This window comes from Lipotes vexillifer, unplaced genomic scaffold, assembly GCF_000442215.2.
Source record: "Lipotes vexillifer unplaced genomic scaffold, Lipotes_vexillifer_v1.1 scaffold312, whole genome shotgun sequence".
Lineage (NCBI taxonomy): Eukaryota > Metazoa > Chordata > Mammalia > Artiodactyla > Lipotidae > Lipotes > Lipotes vexillifer.
In genome coordinates this window covers 1,645,088-1,664,026 of record NW_006789251.1, presented here as the reverse complement: position 1 = coordinate 1,664,026, position 18,939 = coordinate 1,645,088, and the positions used below count along the sequence as shown (strand labels likewise).

General features: G+C 44.8%; 1 protein-coding gene across 1 annotated transcript; it reads left to right on the top strand.

Moving 5' to 3' along the window:
* Nucleotides 1–18,237: 18,237 nt before the first annotated feature.
* Nucleotides 18,238–18,606, top strand: TAL2 (TAL bHLH transcription factor 2). Its single transcript, XM_007462437.1, has one exon. The coding sequence runs from the start codon at nt 18,273–18,275 to the stop codon at nt 18,588–18,590; it is 318 nt and encodes a 105-aa protein (XP_007462499.1). The 5' UTR covers nt 18,238–18,272; the 3' UTR covers nt 18,591–18,606.
* Nucleotides 18,607–18,939: the final 333 nt, after the last annotated feature.

Below are 18,939 nucleotides of genomic sequence, written 5' to 3'. Positions count from 1 at the left end.
GAACCAACGATCCCGATCCCACAGTTTGTAGAAGGTCTGAGGCTAGAAAAAGCTCCAGGAAGGAGGAAAGGGAGAGGGACAGTGACGTTCGGCTGGATCTTAAGACTTAATGAACAGAAAATTTGAATAAATGAAGAAAGGGAAGAAAGCATTCTTGAAGAGAAGGAATCAGTACAGTCCCAAAATGGGCTTTATGGGGCAGTAAAAAAGACCATCTGTCTATATATGGCTAAATAGTAAAAAACACAAATAGAAAGGTGGGCAAGGAGCAGACTGTGGGGGCAGTAAATATCCTGCTGTAAAGTACGGGTGAGAGAAAATGGAGGTTTATTTGAATCAGAGCATGATGCCTTCAGTAAACACTTCTGACTAGATTACTACTCACAGCCACAGTGCTAAAGGCTGAGGTTCATTCATTGACTCAACAAACATTCATGAAGCTCTTTCAAGGGCGGAGTAGGGATTTGGGGAAATTTAGCTTCACACAGACTCATCCCAAAAACCCTGGGATCCCTACAGTTGCAGGACAGAGGACAGAGACTTAGACAGGTGGTCGTAAGCCACTCAGGTGACTCAGGTAAGGTCAATCCTAGGAATTCCCAGCCAGTGCCAGGCATGGACACAGGGAGTCCAGGGGCAGGAAGTGCTTGAGGCTGAGGGGCACTTGGTGTTGCTCTGGGAAGTGGGGCTCAAGATCAGTGCTGCTGGCCTCAGAAAAGCACGCTGGGACCAGGGTAGGGTCTTATCCAGGGGGCTCCAGGAATTAGAACAGGCATTTGAGGGCCAAGGCTCAGTTAGATGAATTGGGGCAGGAGAGTCGGTAGTGAGGTCCTAGTCTCTGGGGAAGTCAGGGTTAGGCCTGGGCACCACAGTGCAGGCAATGTGAGAGCTGTGGGGAAGAGGCTGCAGCTATTTCTACACCTGCTGCTTCAGTCAGGAGCCAGGACAGGATGGGCTGGCCCTGTGGGGACACCACAAGGCCTAGCTCTGGGACCTGGGGGAACTGAAGCCAGGAGAGGAGATGGGCCCAGTAGAGGTGTTCAATTCGGGGTCTTAACCTGGTGCTCATTTCCCTATTCTCTGTTTACCTCTGAAGACTCTGGTCTCCAAAGGGTGAAGAAGAGGTATTCTAGTTGTACTAGAAGCACAGCTTTGCTAACAACTGACATCACTCTCTCCACCCTACTTCCTATCCCCCCAGGAAAGCTTGGGACCCCATCTGCTGGGATCATAGGGGTGGTGAATGGAGGGGAGCCAAGCACAGGTATATCTTGTTAAACAGTCTGCTTCAGCTACAGCGTAAATCTCAAAATCGGGTCTGAAACCTCAGCTGATAACCCACTTGTTTCAGACAATTTGCAAAGAAACCAGATCTCCACCAGCTACAAGAGATGGTTGTGCTCTTGGGTAGTGCAGAAGTATCTGTGTTATGAAAAACAGAGGTGAGAACAAGTCAGGGTTTCCTCTGAAGGTATTTTATTGGTTAGATTTAAAGTAACATCCTTTAATCTTCCTAAGATGCCCCAGGGGAGCCTCCTGAAAACATCTGCTGGATTTGAGGGGTCAGGGAGTGCCTCCCTTATCCCCTCAGTATATGTGTTTGGTTTGGGATTTGTCAGTCTGGGAAGCTGAGGGCTCTGGGCAGCTCAGGCCTGGCAGATTTCCCCCCACCTGCCTAAAACTCAGCCCAGGGAGACAGAGGACCCTCCCCAGCCCAATTCTGCACCTTCACTCTCCAGCCCCTGGAGCTGTGGCCTTTATTTCAAGTCCTGGTCCCCCAGGGCTGCATGGGGAATGAGGACAGCTGATAAGCCTGACATTATTGACTTTATGGGGAGTATTCAATGAATTTACTTTCTGCAAGAAGGCTGCACTCTTATCTGCTGCCCACAGAGCATCTAAATCCTCATCTAGGGGACCCGTTGATGAATCATGTCTCTTATACAAAGAGCAGAGAATGTAAAGTGGAAGAGGGGAGTCGTACCCCACCCCTTTCTTTTCTCCAGTACCTGGTTCTGCCCACCCTCACCACCCTTGCTTTCCCAGTGCACTTCGGTTTATTGGCTGGAAACAGAAGCACTCACAGCTCCAGGCCTACAAAGTTGAGGCCAAGCCAGCCTGGTCTTGAGAGTGTCAGCAGCTGGACACACCCGGGGCTGTGCGTCCCGCTACTTGGTAACTAAGGGAAGAAAAAAAAACCCACTCACTTGAGGCAGTTACATGTCCTGGTTTTTGCTGCGACGGTCAACATTTGCTCTGGACAGAAATACCCGCCTGGCCTCAACACCAGGTGTCTTGGTGGAGAAACGTGTGTGTGTGGTGGGGGGCAGTTACCAAGGGGTACTGGGTCTGGGGAGCTGGAGAGTGAAAATTAACTGGAAGAGAGAGCCTGATGCTCAAGGGAAGCTTTTCTTTCCCCCCTCTCTGAAATCTCCTTAATCCATCCAGCCCTGGGATGTTGGCTTCAATTAGTGGAAGGAAATAAATGCTTCTTAGTAGCACAGGACCCAAAGCAACTGGAAGGAAAGAGGTGAGAGCCAGGATACTGAGTTGGACAAATGAAAGAAAAATATCAAAGTACCCTTTGGAGAAAATTAGAGGCATGTGTTCATATTCCCCATCTAGTTTTTGGATAGAGTTTTCTGATAATAAAATGATTATTTATTGAGCAACTATGCTTTTATTAGATGCCTATTACCACTGTTTTAAAGCATTTACTCCTAGTCACTAACTTCATGTACATTAGTGCACTGAGTCTTTACAATAATCCATGAAGTTGATATTATTTCCAGTTACAGCTGAGAAAATTGAAACTGGGAGAAGTTAAGTAACCTGCCCAGGATGGCAGCTGGTGTCAGAGCAGGAATTCAAACACCAGTCTGCCTCCAAAGCCAAATGAAAGGCCTCTTAGCTTCTATACAAAACTGCTTTCCATTTGGTATTTCTCAGTACCTTTTCCCATTTAGTCCACAGCATATCAATGAGTATTTATTACTCCCATTTTATAGAAAACAGGCTCAGAAGAGTAATTTTCTTTTTTTAAGAAAACAGGCTCAAAAGAGTATTTTTTTTTTTTTTTTTTTTTTTTGCAATTTGACCAGCTTTTTATTTCTTAAATAAGTGGCCAATTTCAGAAAGTTACAATGCAGCCGTGAGCCTCTAGACCAACTAACAAATTCCTCTACTTAAATGCAAACCAGTAGCCTCATCATTGTGCTTATCCCAGGCAAGGCACTGGGTTAGCAGACAGAAAAGAGGGGAGACAGATGAACAACAGTACAGGGAACCTTTGCAAATCTGATTCCGGATTGTGGTTGGATCACTGTCCTCACCTCCACCTTCTTTATTCGAACAGGGCTTCTTACATGTGGATCCAGTTGAGGACCATCCCTGAGATTCAACGTTTGTTCACTACTTCTTAGATGGAGGATGTTTGGTAACAGGCTGTGGCAAGCTTCCAAGTAAGGATAATTTATTTACAGAGTAATATTGTTTCTCCTCGTTTGTCACTGAAAGTCACAGTGTGCTGCGGGGGGGAAAAACCCAGTGGACAGCAGGTGTGCTTCCTCCTAAATCGGTATAATTTTTTTCCTTTGTTGTTCCTATCTATGAGTGTGTCCAGGGCCACAAAACCTTTGTGCCTCAGGGACTCTAGTCTAAAGAATCTAGCAGCTTTACTTTTCTGTCATGACTAGGGAATGACCTCAGGGAAGTCCCCAAATGATGATGAAACAGCCAGATCTCTCTTTCCTTAGGAGAGAAGATCAAAGCTCTCATGCCTCCAAATGCTTGGGTAAAGATGTGGGCCACATCAGTGTATTTCTTCCTTCCACGTACCCTGGTTTCCCACATCACCCGCTTTCATCATACAGCAGCTACTTGCTCTGTTATTTTTTTCATTCAGGGGAGGTTAGAGTAGGGGAGGCGGGAGGAGGAGGTTAGCTAATCAGTTTGCCCTGTGAGTCCTGTGAATGGAGTGACATTAACATCCAGGAGAATTTATAGCCCCTGCTGGCTCTGAAAAGATGTTTGTGTAAAAATTGCTAGTAAAACAGTCAGCTGTGTTTGAAAGCTTGTTTCTTTGGGCATACATTTTAGAATTTATTTATTTATTTATTTATTTATTTTTTTTTTTTTCCTTTCTCTTAAAGTTGTATCCTCTCTCCCCTTTCTTTTTTTTTTTTTAACATCTTTATTGGGGTATAATTGCTTTACAATGGTGTGTTAGTTTCTGCTTTATAACAGAGTGAGTCAGTTATACATATATATATGTTCCCATATCTCTTCCCTCTTTGTCTCCCTCCCTCCCACCCTCCCTATCCCACCCCTCCAGACAGCCACAAAGAACCGAGCCGGTTTCCCTGTGCCATGCGGCTGCTTCCCACTGGCTATCTACCTTACGTTTGTTAGTATATATATGTCCATGTCTCTCTCTCGCCCTAACACACCTCACCCTTCCCCCTCCCCATATCCTCAAGTCTGTTCTCCAGTAGGTCTCTGTCTTTATTCCTGTTTTACCCCTAGGTTCTTCATAACATTTTTTTTTCTTAAATTCCATATATATGTGTTAGCATACGGTATTTGTCCTTCTCTTTCTGACTTACTTCACTCTGTATGACAGACTCTAGATCTATCCACCTCATTACAAATAGCTCAATTTCGTTTCTTTTTATGGCTGAGTAATATTCCATTGTATATATGTGCCACATCTTCTTTATCCATTCATCCGACGACGGGCACTTAGGTTGTTTCCATCTCCGGGCTATTGTAAATAGAGCTGCAATGAACATTTTGGTACATGACTCTTTCTGAATTCTGGTTTCCTCAGGGTATATACCTAGTAGTGGGATTGCTGGGTCATATGGTAGTTCTATTTGTAGTTTTTTAAGGAACCTCCATACTGTTCTCCATAGTGGCTGAACCAATTCACATTCCCACCAGCAGTGCAAGAGTGTTCCCTTTTCTCCACACCCTCTCCAGCATTTATTGTTTCTAGATTTTTTGATGATGGCCATTCTGACTGGTGTGAGATGATATCTCATTGTAGTTTTGATTTGCATTTCTCTAATGATTAATGATGTTGAGCATTCTTTCATGTGTTTGTTGGCAGTCTGTATATCTTCTTTGGAGAAATGTCTATTTAGGTCTTCTGCCCATTTTTGGATTGGGTTGTTTATTTTTTTGTTATTGAGCTGCATGAGCTGCCTGTAAATTTTAGAGATTAATCCTTTGTCAGTTGATTCATTTGCAAATATTTTCTCCCATTCTGAGGGCTGTCTTTTGGTCTTGTTTATGGTTTCCTTTGCTGTGCAAAAGCTTTGAAGTTTCATTAGGTCCCATTTGTTTATTTTTGTTTTTATCTCCATTACTCTAGGAGATGGGTCAAGAAGGATCTTGCTGTGATTTATGTCATAGAGTGTTCTGCCTATGTTTTCCTCTAAGAGTTTGATAGTTTCTGGCCTTACATTTAGGTCTTTAATCCATTTTGAGCTTATTTTTGTGTATGGTGTTAGGGAGTGATCTAATCTCATACTTTTACATGTACCTGTCCAATTTTCCCAGCACCACTTATTGAAGAGGCTGTCCTTTCTCCACTGTATATTCCTGCCACCTTTATCAAAGATAAGGTGACCTGTGTTTGAAAGCTTGTTTCTTTGGGCATACATTTTAGAATTTAGGTAAATACTCAATTTATTTGGGAGCTAAATTGTGGGGGAGTGGTATTTTGTTTTGTCTAGGATAACACCTTGTTATGTAACTTTATAATGAAAATACATAATTTCTCATATTAAATGAGAAAATTGGGTGAAATGCCTAGTGTGACACCTAGTACTTAGTGCTACATAATAGCAGTAAAGAATTCAGTGTGTGGCCCAGAGTTGGTGCTCGATGCCATCCCCTAGGTCAAGCCATCATCCTGTCTTGTCTGTATTCCTGTCACAGCTTCCTAGTCTCCCCACATCATTTCTTGGCCCCCTCCATACAGCAGCCAGAAAGTTCTTCTCATCTCCTTAAAAAACAAATTAAGCAATCACCAGAAACTCCTTCCATGGCCTTAGAAGCATTCATTTCACAGAAACAAGCTATGTGACTTCTGACGGAAAGCAGGGCAAGCTGAAGGCAGCTGTTTGGAGAAATGAGTCAGTGCTGTCTTGCATTCATTCATCAAAAGCAAGTAAACTAGAATGAGACTTGCTTTAAAGAATTCAAAATGGAGATGGGGGCTCTTTTAAAAAAAGAGGAGGGCTTCCCTGGTGGTGCAGTGGTTGAGAGTCCGCCTGCCGATGCAGGGGACACGGGTTCGTGCCCCGGCCTGGGAAGATCCCACATGCCGCGGAGCTGCTGGGCTCGTGAGCCATGGCCGCTGAGCCTGCTCATCCGGAGCCTGTGCTCCGCAACGGGAGAGGCCACAACAGTGAGAGGCCCGCGTACCGCAAAAAAAAAAAAACCCCAAAACCAGAGGATTCAAAGGAATTTAAATTTCCCAAATAAAATATCACAGAAAGATAAAACCTATGACCAAAAGTAACACCCGCATACTGACAAAGTTAGTTGTAAAAGAATTGGCACAGTTTTATTTGGAAAATGCAAATTTAAAAACAGGAGTTGTAATATCACAAAACAAAATGGGATTCATGAGAAGAAGCAAGGCAAAGAGGATCATTTTATGTTGACACAGGGCACAATTCTCTTAAGTCAATAAAACTTCCAAGAGTCTTTATGTGCAAAGTGCATTGTATCTCAAGATATAAAGATTTAAAGCAAACACTCTTGGAAAAACCAAAAGGAAGGAACAGACACAAAACAGTAGAGGGAGATTTTCACATAACTCTCTCTAACAGATCAAATAGACCAAAACTCCCATGAATATAAAGGATCAATTTAATGGATGTATATAAAAAAATTTTTATTTTTCAAACAAAGGATATATCTCCTTTTCTATTACCTATGGACCATTTATAGAAGTTTTACCTAGAGAAACTCTTAATAAATATCCCAAAGCAAAAACAATATGGAGCATACCTTTGACTACACTGCAATAAAATTAGAAATTAATAGCGCATGGTTACCAAAAAATACGAGAAGGAAATTTTTTAAAAGTTTCAAAAAGAAAAATTAAAATAAACAACAGATGTTAGAGGCTAATGGCAAAGGTACTGCAAATGGAAGTAAAGGATGACACCAAAGTTATATCAGAAGAAAATTCATAGCCTGAAATGCTTTTCTTATTAAACAAAAAAGGATGAAAAATAATAAACAATCTAAGAATAGGAGATGGAGAAAGAACAAAATAAACATAGGCAAATGAAAAAGCAGATTTAATAAAGGTATGGTAGAAAGTGAAATAAGTCAGACAGAGAAAGACAAATACAGTATGATTTCACTCATATGTGAAATACTAAACAAGCGAAAACTAAAACTTAGATAAAGAAAATGGAATAGTGGTTACCAGAGGGGAAGGGGAGGGGGCTAAATGGCTAAAAGGGGGTCAACTGTATGGTGACAGATGGAAACTAAACTTTCGGTGGTAAGCACGCTGTAGTGTATACAGAAGTTGAAATGGAATGTTGTACACAGGAAACTTATATAGTGTTATAAACCAGTTACCTCAATTAAAAAAGATGAAACCTAGAAAGTCAAAAAAAATAAATAAATAAAGATATAGTAGAAATTAATACATTAGAAAATCAGAAAAATGGTGAACCACAGAGGTAGTTTTTTAAGAGAAAAATAAAATGGACAAGCTCTGCAAAGCTAATAAAGGAGAGAGAAGTCCTAGACACATAACATGAGGAATGAGAAAGTTGATAATGTAAATACAGAGATATTTTTGAAAGCGTTGTTACCGACCAGGGTTCTTGGCCTTCCCCAATCAATGAAAATTGACTAGAGGCCAGAGAAGGAATTCAGGCAAGGCTTTATTGGGGCCCCTGTTGCAGCAGTGGGGAGCGAGAACAAACCACAGGTTCCTTTGTTTGCTTGCTCCCTGAGGGGGCGGTGAGCTTGTTCCTTATATGGGGCGAGGGCAGGGGTGTGTCCAGGGGTCTCGCCGGAGGGGTGGCTTAGGTGCTTTGCCCACCCCTTAGGTGGTGGGGTTTTCTTTATTTTTTTAATTATTTTTAAAATTTATTTATGTTTTATTGGAGTATAGTTGTTTCACAACGTTGTGTTAGTTTCTACTGTACAGCAAAGTGGAGTTCCCTGTGCTATACAGCAGGTTCTCATTATTTATCTATTTTATACATATTAGTGTGCAGAGGGCATGAACAGTACCGTGCTTTTGCTCCAGGCTCTTCAAAAGTGGCAGTTGGGTTTTTTGGTCTCTTTGTATCTTTTGTCCAGAATTTGTCCCAACTGCGCATGCACACAGTTATTTTTAGTCCCAGACAGTTTCTTTGTATTTTGCTGCTGGAGGAGAGGTGTGCCCAGGTGCAAGCACCGCAGCACTGCAGCAAAGGGGCCCAGGTCCCAGCCTGTCTCACTTTGAATAACTGTATATAACACTTTATTAATGAATGTGGAAATGTCAAAGTTCATATGTCAAAGTACCAAAATTGACTCGCAAGGTAGCACACTTGAAGGAACAAAATCTATCTAGGATTTACTAGTAAATTTTATTAACTATCAAGAACCAGCTAATTCATGTGATGAATAAATTGATGGAAGCTTAACAATAGATGGATGGAAGGGGGGCTGAATGTATGACTGGATAAATGGAGAAATAGATGGATGCTTTGCAGCCTGGATATGCAGAATTGGGGACTGGGAAGGGGGTTGAGAATGAGCGGGGAAGAAGGGAGTTTTAAGACTGGATGGAGCTGACGCTTGACCTCCAGCCAAAATGACTTTGGTCTACAACCACCTGGGCTCACAGGAGTCCCTTCTGAAAACCTCAGGTTCGTCTTTTCTGAAGCTAACAGCCCCAGCACACAGGACTAGAGATCCAACATTCACAGGCTAATCCAGACAGATCAATTAAGACAGCAGAACCAGAGAGGCTGACAATGCCCCAGCCCTCCTAGGGACCTGCTCTTCTCTCCCCAACCCTCTCGTCCCTCCCCAGGAGCCCGCAGGTGCAGTCTCTCCAGGGGGCGGTGAGAGCCATGAATAGTAAGGGTTTTAGCTCAAGCACACAGAGGCGTTTAGCTGCCCAAACCTAATCCCCCAATAATCGGATTATGTAAATTCCTACTTCAACCCCTTCCCCTGCAAGACCTCGCCCCTAAACTCTCCACACTGGGAGACCAGGATGGGAGAGGGCCCATCACGCTGAAGCATCACTGCTAGTGGAGTGCTGCACCAAGACGGTTTCCCCCATTTCAAAAATTATAAAACCAACAGTGACATGGAAGAAACTTCAGAGAAGAAAACAAATGTTGACCCTGGTTGCACTGTGCCAACACATCTGTGCTCCCTTCTCCACAGTCCTCATCTTTCCCCTCGTCCTGTCTCTCAGTCCTCGTCCACTTGTACACAGATCCTATTTTACCCTTGCTGTTGCTTACCTTAGCCTCACACATTTCCAATCTTGCTTCCTTTGCTACACTTCTTTTTTACAACTGTAGAACGTGCCATTAAGAATATATTACCTCGCAGGCTTTTGGCCGAGAGGAAGGGTAATGTAGGTTCTTGGTTTAAATTCCAACATGCCCTCTATCAGGATTGAGGTACAACAGGTCGGGTGGGAGACCTGGGCACCATGAGGCACCATGAGGCAGCAGTTCTTCTCAGTGGCACACAGAGGCAGACGGCAGAAAGGACAAATCGGGGCTGCTTACTGCAAATATTAGAGTGTGTTCCCAAAGGCCCCTTTTGTGCCTATGCATAATTGACCCATTCATTCTCTCCAACCCACCCTCTAATCCATCCGCTGACTGCCACCAGAATGAGGCTTGTAACTGTAAATCAAAACATATCATTCCCATGTTCAAGGCACACAGTTGCCTTCATATGAACTGCCCTCTCCTCCACTCATACGTGTGTTGGTCCTATCCAGCATTTCCCACTTTTGCACCCAGGTGATCGGGGACCCTGCCTTGGATTCTGTGCTTTAGATGGACCTGCTCTGGTCCTCCTCCAGTGCCCACCAGGTGCCCATTTCCCACATTCTAGACCACACTCAAGGTATCAGGGACCCCTGAATTTATACCACACTCTGTATATCCAGAACCCCTGCATTTCTGCTCAAATGGCCCTGAGTCTATTTTCAGAACCTTCACAGGGCTCTTCCTTAGGTCCGTGTGGGCTGGGATTGCATGTCATATACACAAGACCCTTCACAGAGAAGGGGGTGGGAAAAGAATGGGAATGTGGATGGGTCAGGAGTCTCCATTTGTACCCTTGTCCTGAGCCCCACATATGTCAGAGGCAGCCCTGCCTCAAGGCCTAGTTTAAATGGCATCCCTCCCACGAGCAATTGCTGATCCTCCAGCTAGAATCTTTGCCTCCTTAACTCCAATTTCATACTCTCTGGCACTCAGGACTGTCTGTCTTGTATTTAGTCATTTTTGTCATGTCCTCTTCCTCCCAAAGACTGTGAACTCCTTAAAGGCAGATACAGAATTTTCTTCACTTTCCTGCCCTCTGAGAACTAGCAGTTTATGCAACAACTTTTTTATTTATAATAAGAACTGTATGCATTTTTTTTGAGGGGGACAAACAACCCCCAAATCTCAGTGGTTTACAACAGCAAAGATTTATTCCTCACTCATGTGATGTGAAGGCTGTGGTTGGCTATGGGTTTGCTTTATGGCTTCCAGGCTGAGAGAGCAACCCCAAACATTACTTTCTCATGACTAAGCCCAACCAGCAATCACTCTTTTTTTTTTTAAACATCTTTATTAGAGTATAATTGCTTTACAATGTTGTATTAGTTTCTGCTGCATAACAAAGTGAATCAGCTCTATGTATACATATATCCCCATATCCCCTCCCTCTTGCATCTCCCTCCCTCCAACCCTCCCTATCCCACCCCTCTAGGTGGTCACAAAGCACTGAGCTGATCTCCCTGTGCTATGTGGCTGCGGCTGCTTCCCACTAGCTATCTATTTTACATTTGGCTGTTAGAGCTTCTGTTCTATCACCACCATGTCAAGTTTGCTCACATTCCATTGGCTGATGCAAGTCACATGGCCAAGCCTGGAAGGGAGTGAGGAATTGCTCTCCCTTCACCTACAGGGAGGCATTGCCAGTCACATGACAATGGGAGGGGCTATATAATCCTCTCACGAGGAAGGGAGCCAGTAGTTGTAACAATAATACAATTTACCACAGTAAAATTTATAGTAGTCTGACTGTGTACTAGGTACAGTGCTAAATTTTACAGATGAGGAAATTGAGGTAGGGAGAAGTTACATGATTTACCTAGGGTCACATAAATGGGTACATCAGGGATTTCAACCTGGGTAATGCAAATCCAGAGTCCTTTGCTCTTATCCACTAAGCTTTAATGCATTTGTGAATTTATTGTGCCAAATCCTATGCTGGTACCTTCAGAGAGTGTGATGCCTAGAATTTTGTTACTTACCCATTCATTTATCAACCAACATTTGAAGAATGCCTGTTCATTGGGTTTGAGGAGGAGACAGACAAGATAAATGGGTAAAATATTACTAAATGGGGGTGAGTGCTAAGGAGAAGAATAAAGCAGGGCAGGAGGATGGAGAGTCCTGTGTGTGTGAACATGCAATTTTAGATATTGTGGTCAGAGAATCCTCATTGAGAAGGTGACATTTGAGCAAAGACCTGAAGAATGTCAGCTACTTGAGGGCAGAATTTGTGTCTGTTTTGTTTGAAGTTGTATCCCCAGTGCCTATAACAGGCACTGGCCCATAGCAGACACTCAATAATAATTTCTGAATGAATGAAAGGAGGTGAGGGAAGGAACTATTTGGATAACTTGAGGGGGAAGAGTGTTTCAGGCCGTAGGAACAGACAGTGCAAAGGCCCTGAGGCAGGAGGGTGCCTGGAGTGTTCCAGAACTCAGTACACCCCAGGGAGAGAAGGAACACACGGGGTCAGGTAAAATCTGGGAGCCATTGTTAAGACTTCAACTTAACTCTGAGTGAAATGCGGAGCCAGGGGAAGGCTTTGAGTGAGAAGTGACAGGAACCTGACTTGGGTTTTCATAGGATCATTCTGGGTGATGTTGGAGAATGGACGGAAAGAGGAAAGTACAGAATCAGGAAGACCAATGAGGAGGCCCTGAAATACCAAGTCCCCGGGGCACTCTGGAAGCTGGGATGAATAAATCTGGGGATCTGTCCAGTGCAGTGATTGTTAAATTTCTTTGTGCATCTTCATCTGCTGGGATACTTCGTAAAAACGCAGATTTCGGACCCCATCCCCAGAAAACCTGATCTGGTGGTCTGGGTTGTGGATATTGAGATCTGCCTCCCCTCACCCATGATTCTGAAGCAAGTGGTTCTTAAACTACAGTTGGAGACTTACTGGGCCTTAAATGATTGACATCTGATGAATTAACCACGTGGCATGGACTTTCCGAGGTTTGTAGACGTGGAAGAGGGTGAGTAGGTCACACGCCCGGCTTTGCCGTGGCCGGGTAGGTGGCAGGACCCCTCCCGTCCCCAAGCCTTAGGCAAAGCAGGGTTCTCCTTCCGCCTCTGCTCCGTTTCTAGAACACAGGGAGGCTGGTCCTGGGAAACGGGCGCGCCGTTGGGGGAGGGGGGAGGGAGGGACCTGCGGAGTCCGGGTCAGAAAGGGGCCCCGTGGGTCCCCGAGACAAAGGGCGGTGTCCTATAAAGGCGGTAGCGGAGGCGCGGCGCCCAGGCGAGGGCGACAACTACGGCGCGCGCGGGCTCCTGGATCTTGGAGAGGAGGTGCGTGGACTCCGAGAGGGACGTGGGCACTGCCGGGGCTTGTGGGCCAGCGGGTCTCCGGCGCAGCTCCCCGAGTCCGAGCCGCACTCGCTGCGGAGGGCAGGGGTGTGGAGTTGACTTGGTGGCTGCCACCAAGGCGACTCGGTGAGAGAACCTGGGGGCTTTTCGCGGAGCAGGGGCGGTGGTGCGGCTCCGGGGGAGCCTGGCGGGTCCTCTAGCGCGTGTTGGCGGGGCTGCTGCGCCTTGGTGTCCGATGCCCGGGCACCCCTTGATGTGTCTCCGAGGGCCGCTTAGGCAGCTTCTGCGTAGCGATGAGCGACTCCTGGACACCTGGCAGGTGCGAAACTTTAGCCGAGATGCTTTCCCGGACGCCTGAACGTCATCGCAAGGCAGGCGCTGCCGGAGAAGGGGAGCAAAAGTTATACAAAGAAAAAGGGAAAAGCCGGGAATAAAGCGGTCAAGGGCAGAAGGTTGGGCGGGGTGGGCGGCAAGGCGCGGGTGTTGAGTGCGTTTTGGAACAGGTGGTGCTCCCAGTGCGCCAGGAGCGCACCCAAAGACCCGCATTCTTAGCAAATGTTCTTATTTAGAAGAGTTGTCTAGTGAGAAAAGTAATTGCATAATAGTATGTATTCTGATTTTTAAAGGATACATATATTTTATATAATATATGTGTGTGTGTGTATATATATATATACATACATACACACACACATATATTATATATACACACACCAAACTGGCTACTGCTGGGGAATGAGTTTCAATAGGTAGATGGATAAGGATGGTCTTTTATTTTTTGCTTTATCACTTGTGTACTGCTTGAATTTTTTTTTTCTTAAGTTATCATGTGTTATTTCTATAGTAACTTCAAAAGGCAAAGCTGTGCCTAGCGTTGGATGTTAGGCACCTTCCCCTAACGAAATTGTATAAACCACCCTTCACCGCCCTCTTTCTGGACAGTGTTTCCGCTTACTTTTAAAAGAAAGATGAAAGAGACAAATACACAGGACCAAAGGCCAGAAAGAGAAATTTAAAGTTTTATGAAAAAACAGCAGTGTGAGTCTGAATGCCTGGGACAGGCCACCATAGAAATGTTAGCTGTACTTCTGTGCTGCACCCTTTCTAGTTGACCTGGGCTCTGTGTCCAGGAAACACCCACACGAAAAAGCAGCACCTTTTCTGGGGGCATAATTGTTCTTTTCTCCAGTAACCTGTTGCCTTCTGTGGTGACAGTATAAGTAGAAGTTTGTGCACACCTATATTCCTATTCAGTTTACTGTGACATTCCTCCTATCCAGGCATTCTTAGCCTGGGGCCCAAGACACACTCGGGTGTGTGGATAGAATTCAGGCGTTCTATATATTTAGGTGGGAAAAAATTACATCTTTATGTCTACTGACCTTTAGTTTAAATTTAACATTTCCTTTATTTATGAATGTGAGTAATAAACTACTTTGGCACTAGTCGTGCTGATGACTTTGTCACCAATAAAAAATCATACTTTCAACTCATGTTGCAGATCTGAAAAAATCATATAAGTATCACTACTTAGAAATGATGGTAACAAATCTGTTTAATGTGTTAAGAGTGAAGCACAGGTATTACTGTCTTGCTTTTTAGAATTATTTTAATACCTATGAAGTATGATTGGTTATTTTATGTGTCTATTTTAATTCATACATTTAAAACTCTTATTCTGAGAAGGGAACCAAAGGCTTTTTCCTTCATGTATTTGAAATCATTGTTCTGAGATGAAATGCGTCCCTAGGCTTCCCCAGACTGCCAAAAAGGTCGATGGCACAAAAAAGGTTATGGACCCTGACTCAGCAGGAGTCAGTGGTGACATAGATGCATAAATACTCAGGCTTGGGACACAGGTTCTGCCACACAGGGATGTGGGACTTGGGACAAGAAAACTTCACGCCTGTTTCAACATCTGTCAGATGTTCTCTGATTCTGTGGCATCTGGGGTACTTTTTAAGTTCTTAAATTACTCTGAATCAAGATTAGCAGCCATCGGTCCTTGCAACAGGAAAAACACTAAATGCCATTTTCCTTTGATTTAATAAGTCCTTAGCAATTTTCCAGTGACCTCTACTTTGAGCTTTTCCAGCTTGTTAAATCACTGATTTCTATTTCCCCCTGTGGAGAAGGAGAGTAACACACTCGAGGATAAGTCAACAAGTAACTATTAAGCACGTCCTAGGATGGCAAGGCTACGTTTCAGAAGCCTTCTCTTCTCCCCGTTTCCTCTGTCTGCTTCTCACAATAGGATGGAGCCCTCTCAGAAGAGAACACCAGTTAGTTTATCCTGCCTAATCTTTTCTTCCCAGCTTGAAAAAGACCCCCCATGGGACTAGTGAATGAGCTAAAGCCTCTTTTGACAAGAGAAGCTTAAAAGTGACTTTGCTTCCACAGTCCTGGCTGCAAAGCAACCAGCCTTGGTGTGAGCAAAACTGAATAGTTTTTTAAATCCCCTTGATTTAGGTTCAAACTTTCATATCTTAGGTATAGTTGGATACAGGTCTGACAAAGCTCATATTTTCATTCTAGATCCAAAGGCTAGGTTATTTAGAAATAACTTAGGTAGATAAAAGGCAAGGGCAGGGCACTGTGGCATTTCAGCATAGAAAGAGGCCTTGGGGATCACCCCGTTCAGTTTGAAAGCCCCCTAGAATGCCTGAGTTCGGTGCTGTTTCTCTGCTCCTATAGCCCCTGTGCTTCCCTCTCTGTGTCACAGGGCAGTGGGCCCCTCAGTGTCCAGCAGTGAGCACAGTGTCTGGCACGTAGAGTCAGTAAGTGTTGATAGTAAAGCTTAGAGTACATGTGACTGTCATGGGTCCAGCTAGGAGTGTCTCCACAGAGAGAGGAAATAGACTTAAGTGGCTGATGGAGGGAGCCTGAGGCCAGCCGGTGAACTTGAGCCGCTATGATTCTGCTCACCACTGGCTTCTCAGCACAGCACTGGCCTCTCCAACCCAGGCAGAACCAGGAAAGGCATCAAGAACCTGCATGGGGAAATGTCCTGGGGGGCATATATCCTTGTAGCTTATTTTATACATAATAGTTTGTACCTCTTAATCCCCTAGATACTGCTTCCTTCTCAAACATAGTTTTGCTAGGTCTCAGAACTCCTGTTTGGAGAGTAGAGCAGTGTTCTCAGCATTGGGTACACGCGGGGATCACACAAGGGTGTGCTGCTTGGATCTCACTTCAAGAAAAAACTTGCAGTTCAGCTGCAGGGAGTGCAGTTAGCTGAGAGCCTTCAGTGGCAGTGCCCTCAGGAGGGGGCCTCCGTTCTTCCGGCAGCCCCCAGCCAATGAGTGAATGTGGCAGCGCTGCCAGGATCTGGTGATTTCTGCCCAGTGGGGTCTCCTCTACGGTCACTCTGCCCTAGAGCTCCCTGTTGGGTTGACTGCCGTTTTTCCAGGTCTGCATCACAGCCTACCCTTTTGTACCATATGTGCCAATTTTTAACCCTCCAACTCCTTCCTGCAACGTGGGCTGTTAACACAAACAACAGGTGTGGAAGGAAACTGGCACTTTGAGAGGCACCTACCAAGTGCCTGACATTCTACGTGGCGCTTTATATAACTTTTCTCAGATATTCGGGATGTTTACCTACAAACTCATATCCTCAAGAAAGCCCAAATAAAACTAGGAGATTGGGATTGACATATATACACTAATATGTATAAAATAGATAACTAATAAGAACCTGCTGTATAAAAACATAAATAAAATAAAATTCAAAACAAGAAATAGAAAAAAGGTAGAACTTAGGGGAAAGTTCAGTGGCATTGACCCAATCATTTTGGTCTTGACATGGTTCTTTTACACCTTCCTCTAGTCAGCAAGTGTAGCTCTGGACTTGGCCCTTGGTGTGTGGGACCTTCTGCTGTGATTTTTAAGTGCTTATGTATGTGCTGCCTCCTCCACCAGACCATCCAATAAGCTCCTTGAGCACCAGTACCCAGTCCAGCCATGTCCACAAACCCATGGAACAGAACAGGTCTACAGGAAGGGTTATAATAAAGCAACAAAGGCAGCAAGAGCCAAGAGATTACAGTAGAGGTTTGGTTACAGGAAAACAAGAGATCACTCCTCCGGAATATTCAGTACCTCACGAGTCATTTTTCTTTATAAATATATTTATTATTTTGTTGTATTTATTCCTCAACACTTTTATAGCCATTACTATGTGTCAGGCACTGTTATAGTGATTTACAAATATTAGCTTATTTAATTCTCCTAATAGCCTTTGTCTTCCACCAGTGGCTGTGGGCATGGGGGGCTCTGGGATGGCCTGGAAGCCTTTATAGGAATGAAAAGGAGGATTTGGTCTGCTCTTTAAAGAATGTGTAGAAATAGGCAAGAAGACAGCGAGGAGGGAATTCAAGGGACAGAAGATGGCATGTGTGAAGGTGTGGAGTTAGGAATATTTACTACGCTTTGTGGGCAAAGAAAGGGACCCTCTGCCCAGGTTGCTGAGACTGGAGCAGGCAGCAAACTGATAGCCATAAACCAGGAGCACCAAACGTTGGGTGCTGGGCTGTGGCTCGTTTGCTGATGCGTTATAAAGGTTCCCATTAACGTAGGTTAATCCAAGCCACCTGAACAAAGGGGCCTATGCCTCTAAATGTTAAAAAGGGCACAATTAAGAATTGGCAATATGCGATAATAATCACCTCTCCCAGGGTTGGAAAGGTCATCCAAATTCAGCCTTGGAGAGCCTGGGTATCTTTCCGCAGCATCCACGCCAAATCGTCACACACAACCCCCCCCACCCCTTTTCTTCTTTCGTCACGCTAAACAACCCCACTTCTGCTCCTCACGCAGCAGGGTTTCAAGGCTCTTCATCACGCTGTTCATCCCCCTCTAAATGTGGTCCAGTCTAGACATTTCAGCTCTTACACGGCGGGCCCAGTCCTGCAGACGAGGCCGGCCGGCTAAGAGGAGAGTTGTGCTACCACCTTCTTCACTCCAAATATTATCTCGTTAATGAAACCTAGGATCTCAACACCCCCCCTTCTAAAGAGTCTATATTCAACTCTCTATTAGCAAATATATGTTTTATTCACACACGTACTCAATCCTACACTGTGCCTGATTCTGAACAATTAGGAAGAGTTGGTTATACAAGTAGTAATAGGGGTATTACGATAAAACCACCTTTGAACTGGAGGCTTTAAAACACCCAGGGAGAGAAACGCTGAAGGAAGGTGTTCTCATCCTGCCCTTTCTTCTGCCGTGTTTTCTTCCCTTGTCAAAGGAAGATTCAAAGCACCCGGAAATGAGGCAGTACATTTCCTAAGATCTGCGTGGAGAAGATTAACATCTCAAGTTCCTGGCAGGACATGTGCTACCCAGCAGGCCTCTGACAAGGTATTGGCCCTCAGGGCCCTTTCTCTTTCTCGTCTCAGGAGCTCCAACATGACCAGAAAGATCTTCACAAACACCAGGGAGCGGTGGAGGCAGCAGAACGTCAACAGTGCCTTTGCCAAGCTGAGGAAGCTCATCCCCACTCACCCTCCCGACAAGAAGCTGAGCAAAAACGAAACGCTTCGCCTGGCGATGAGGTACATCAACTTCCTGGTGAAGGTCTTGGGGGAGCAAAGCCTACAGCAAACAGGAGTGGCTGCTCCGGGAAATATTCTGGGCCTCTTCCCACAAGGACCCCACCTGCCGGACAGGACTCTCCTTGGTGATTACCAGGTTCCATCATCTGGCCCAAGCCACCACATTCCGTAGTGGGGCTCTGGCTGTCGTCACCCCAAACAGCACTGGTTCAGAAGTAACTAGCTGTCGACAGCCTTTTGCATGTTCCAGAGTCAACCTGATGAATAATTTGTGAGGCATGAATTTAAGCTTCATAGGAGGTGGCTCAGGATCGGCTTCAGGATGCTGAAAGGGACCATGAGGAACGTGGCTTGGGTGTCTGTCACCCCCCACCCCCAGGGCTTCAGTCAGATCAGCCTGTCTCTGTCTATGTTATAAATCTGGGTTCTGCATAAGATGTTGTTTGAAAAAAAAAAAAAAAAAGACCCTTAGGTTAAAAACTGGTTTGAAAATCACTGTTTTACTCCGTATGTTTTCAGTT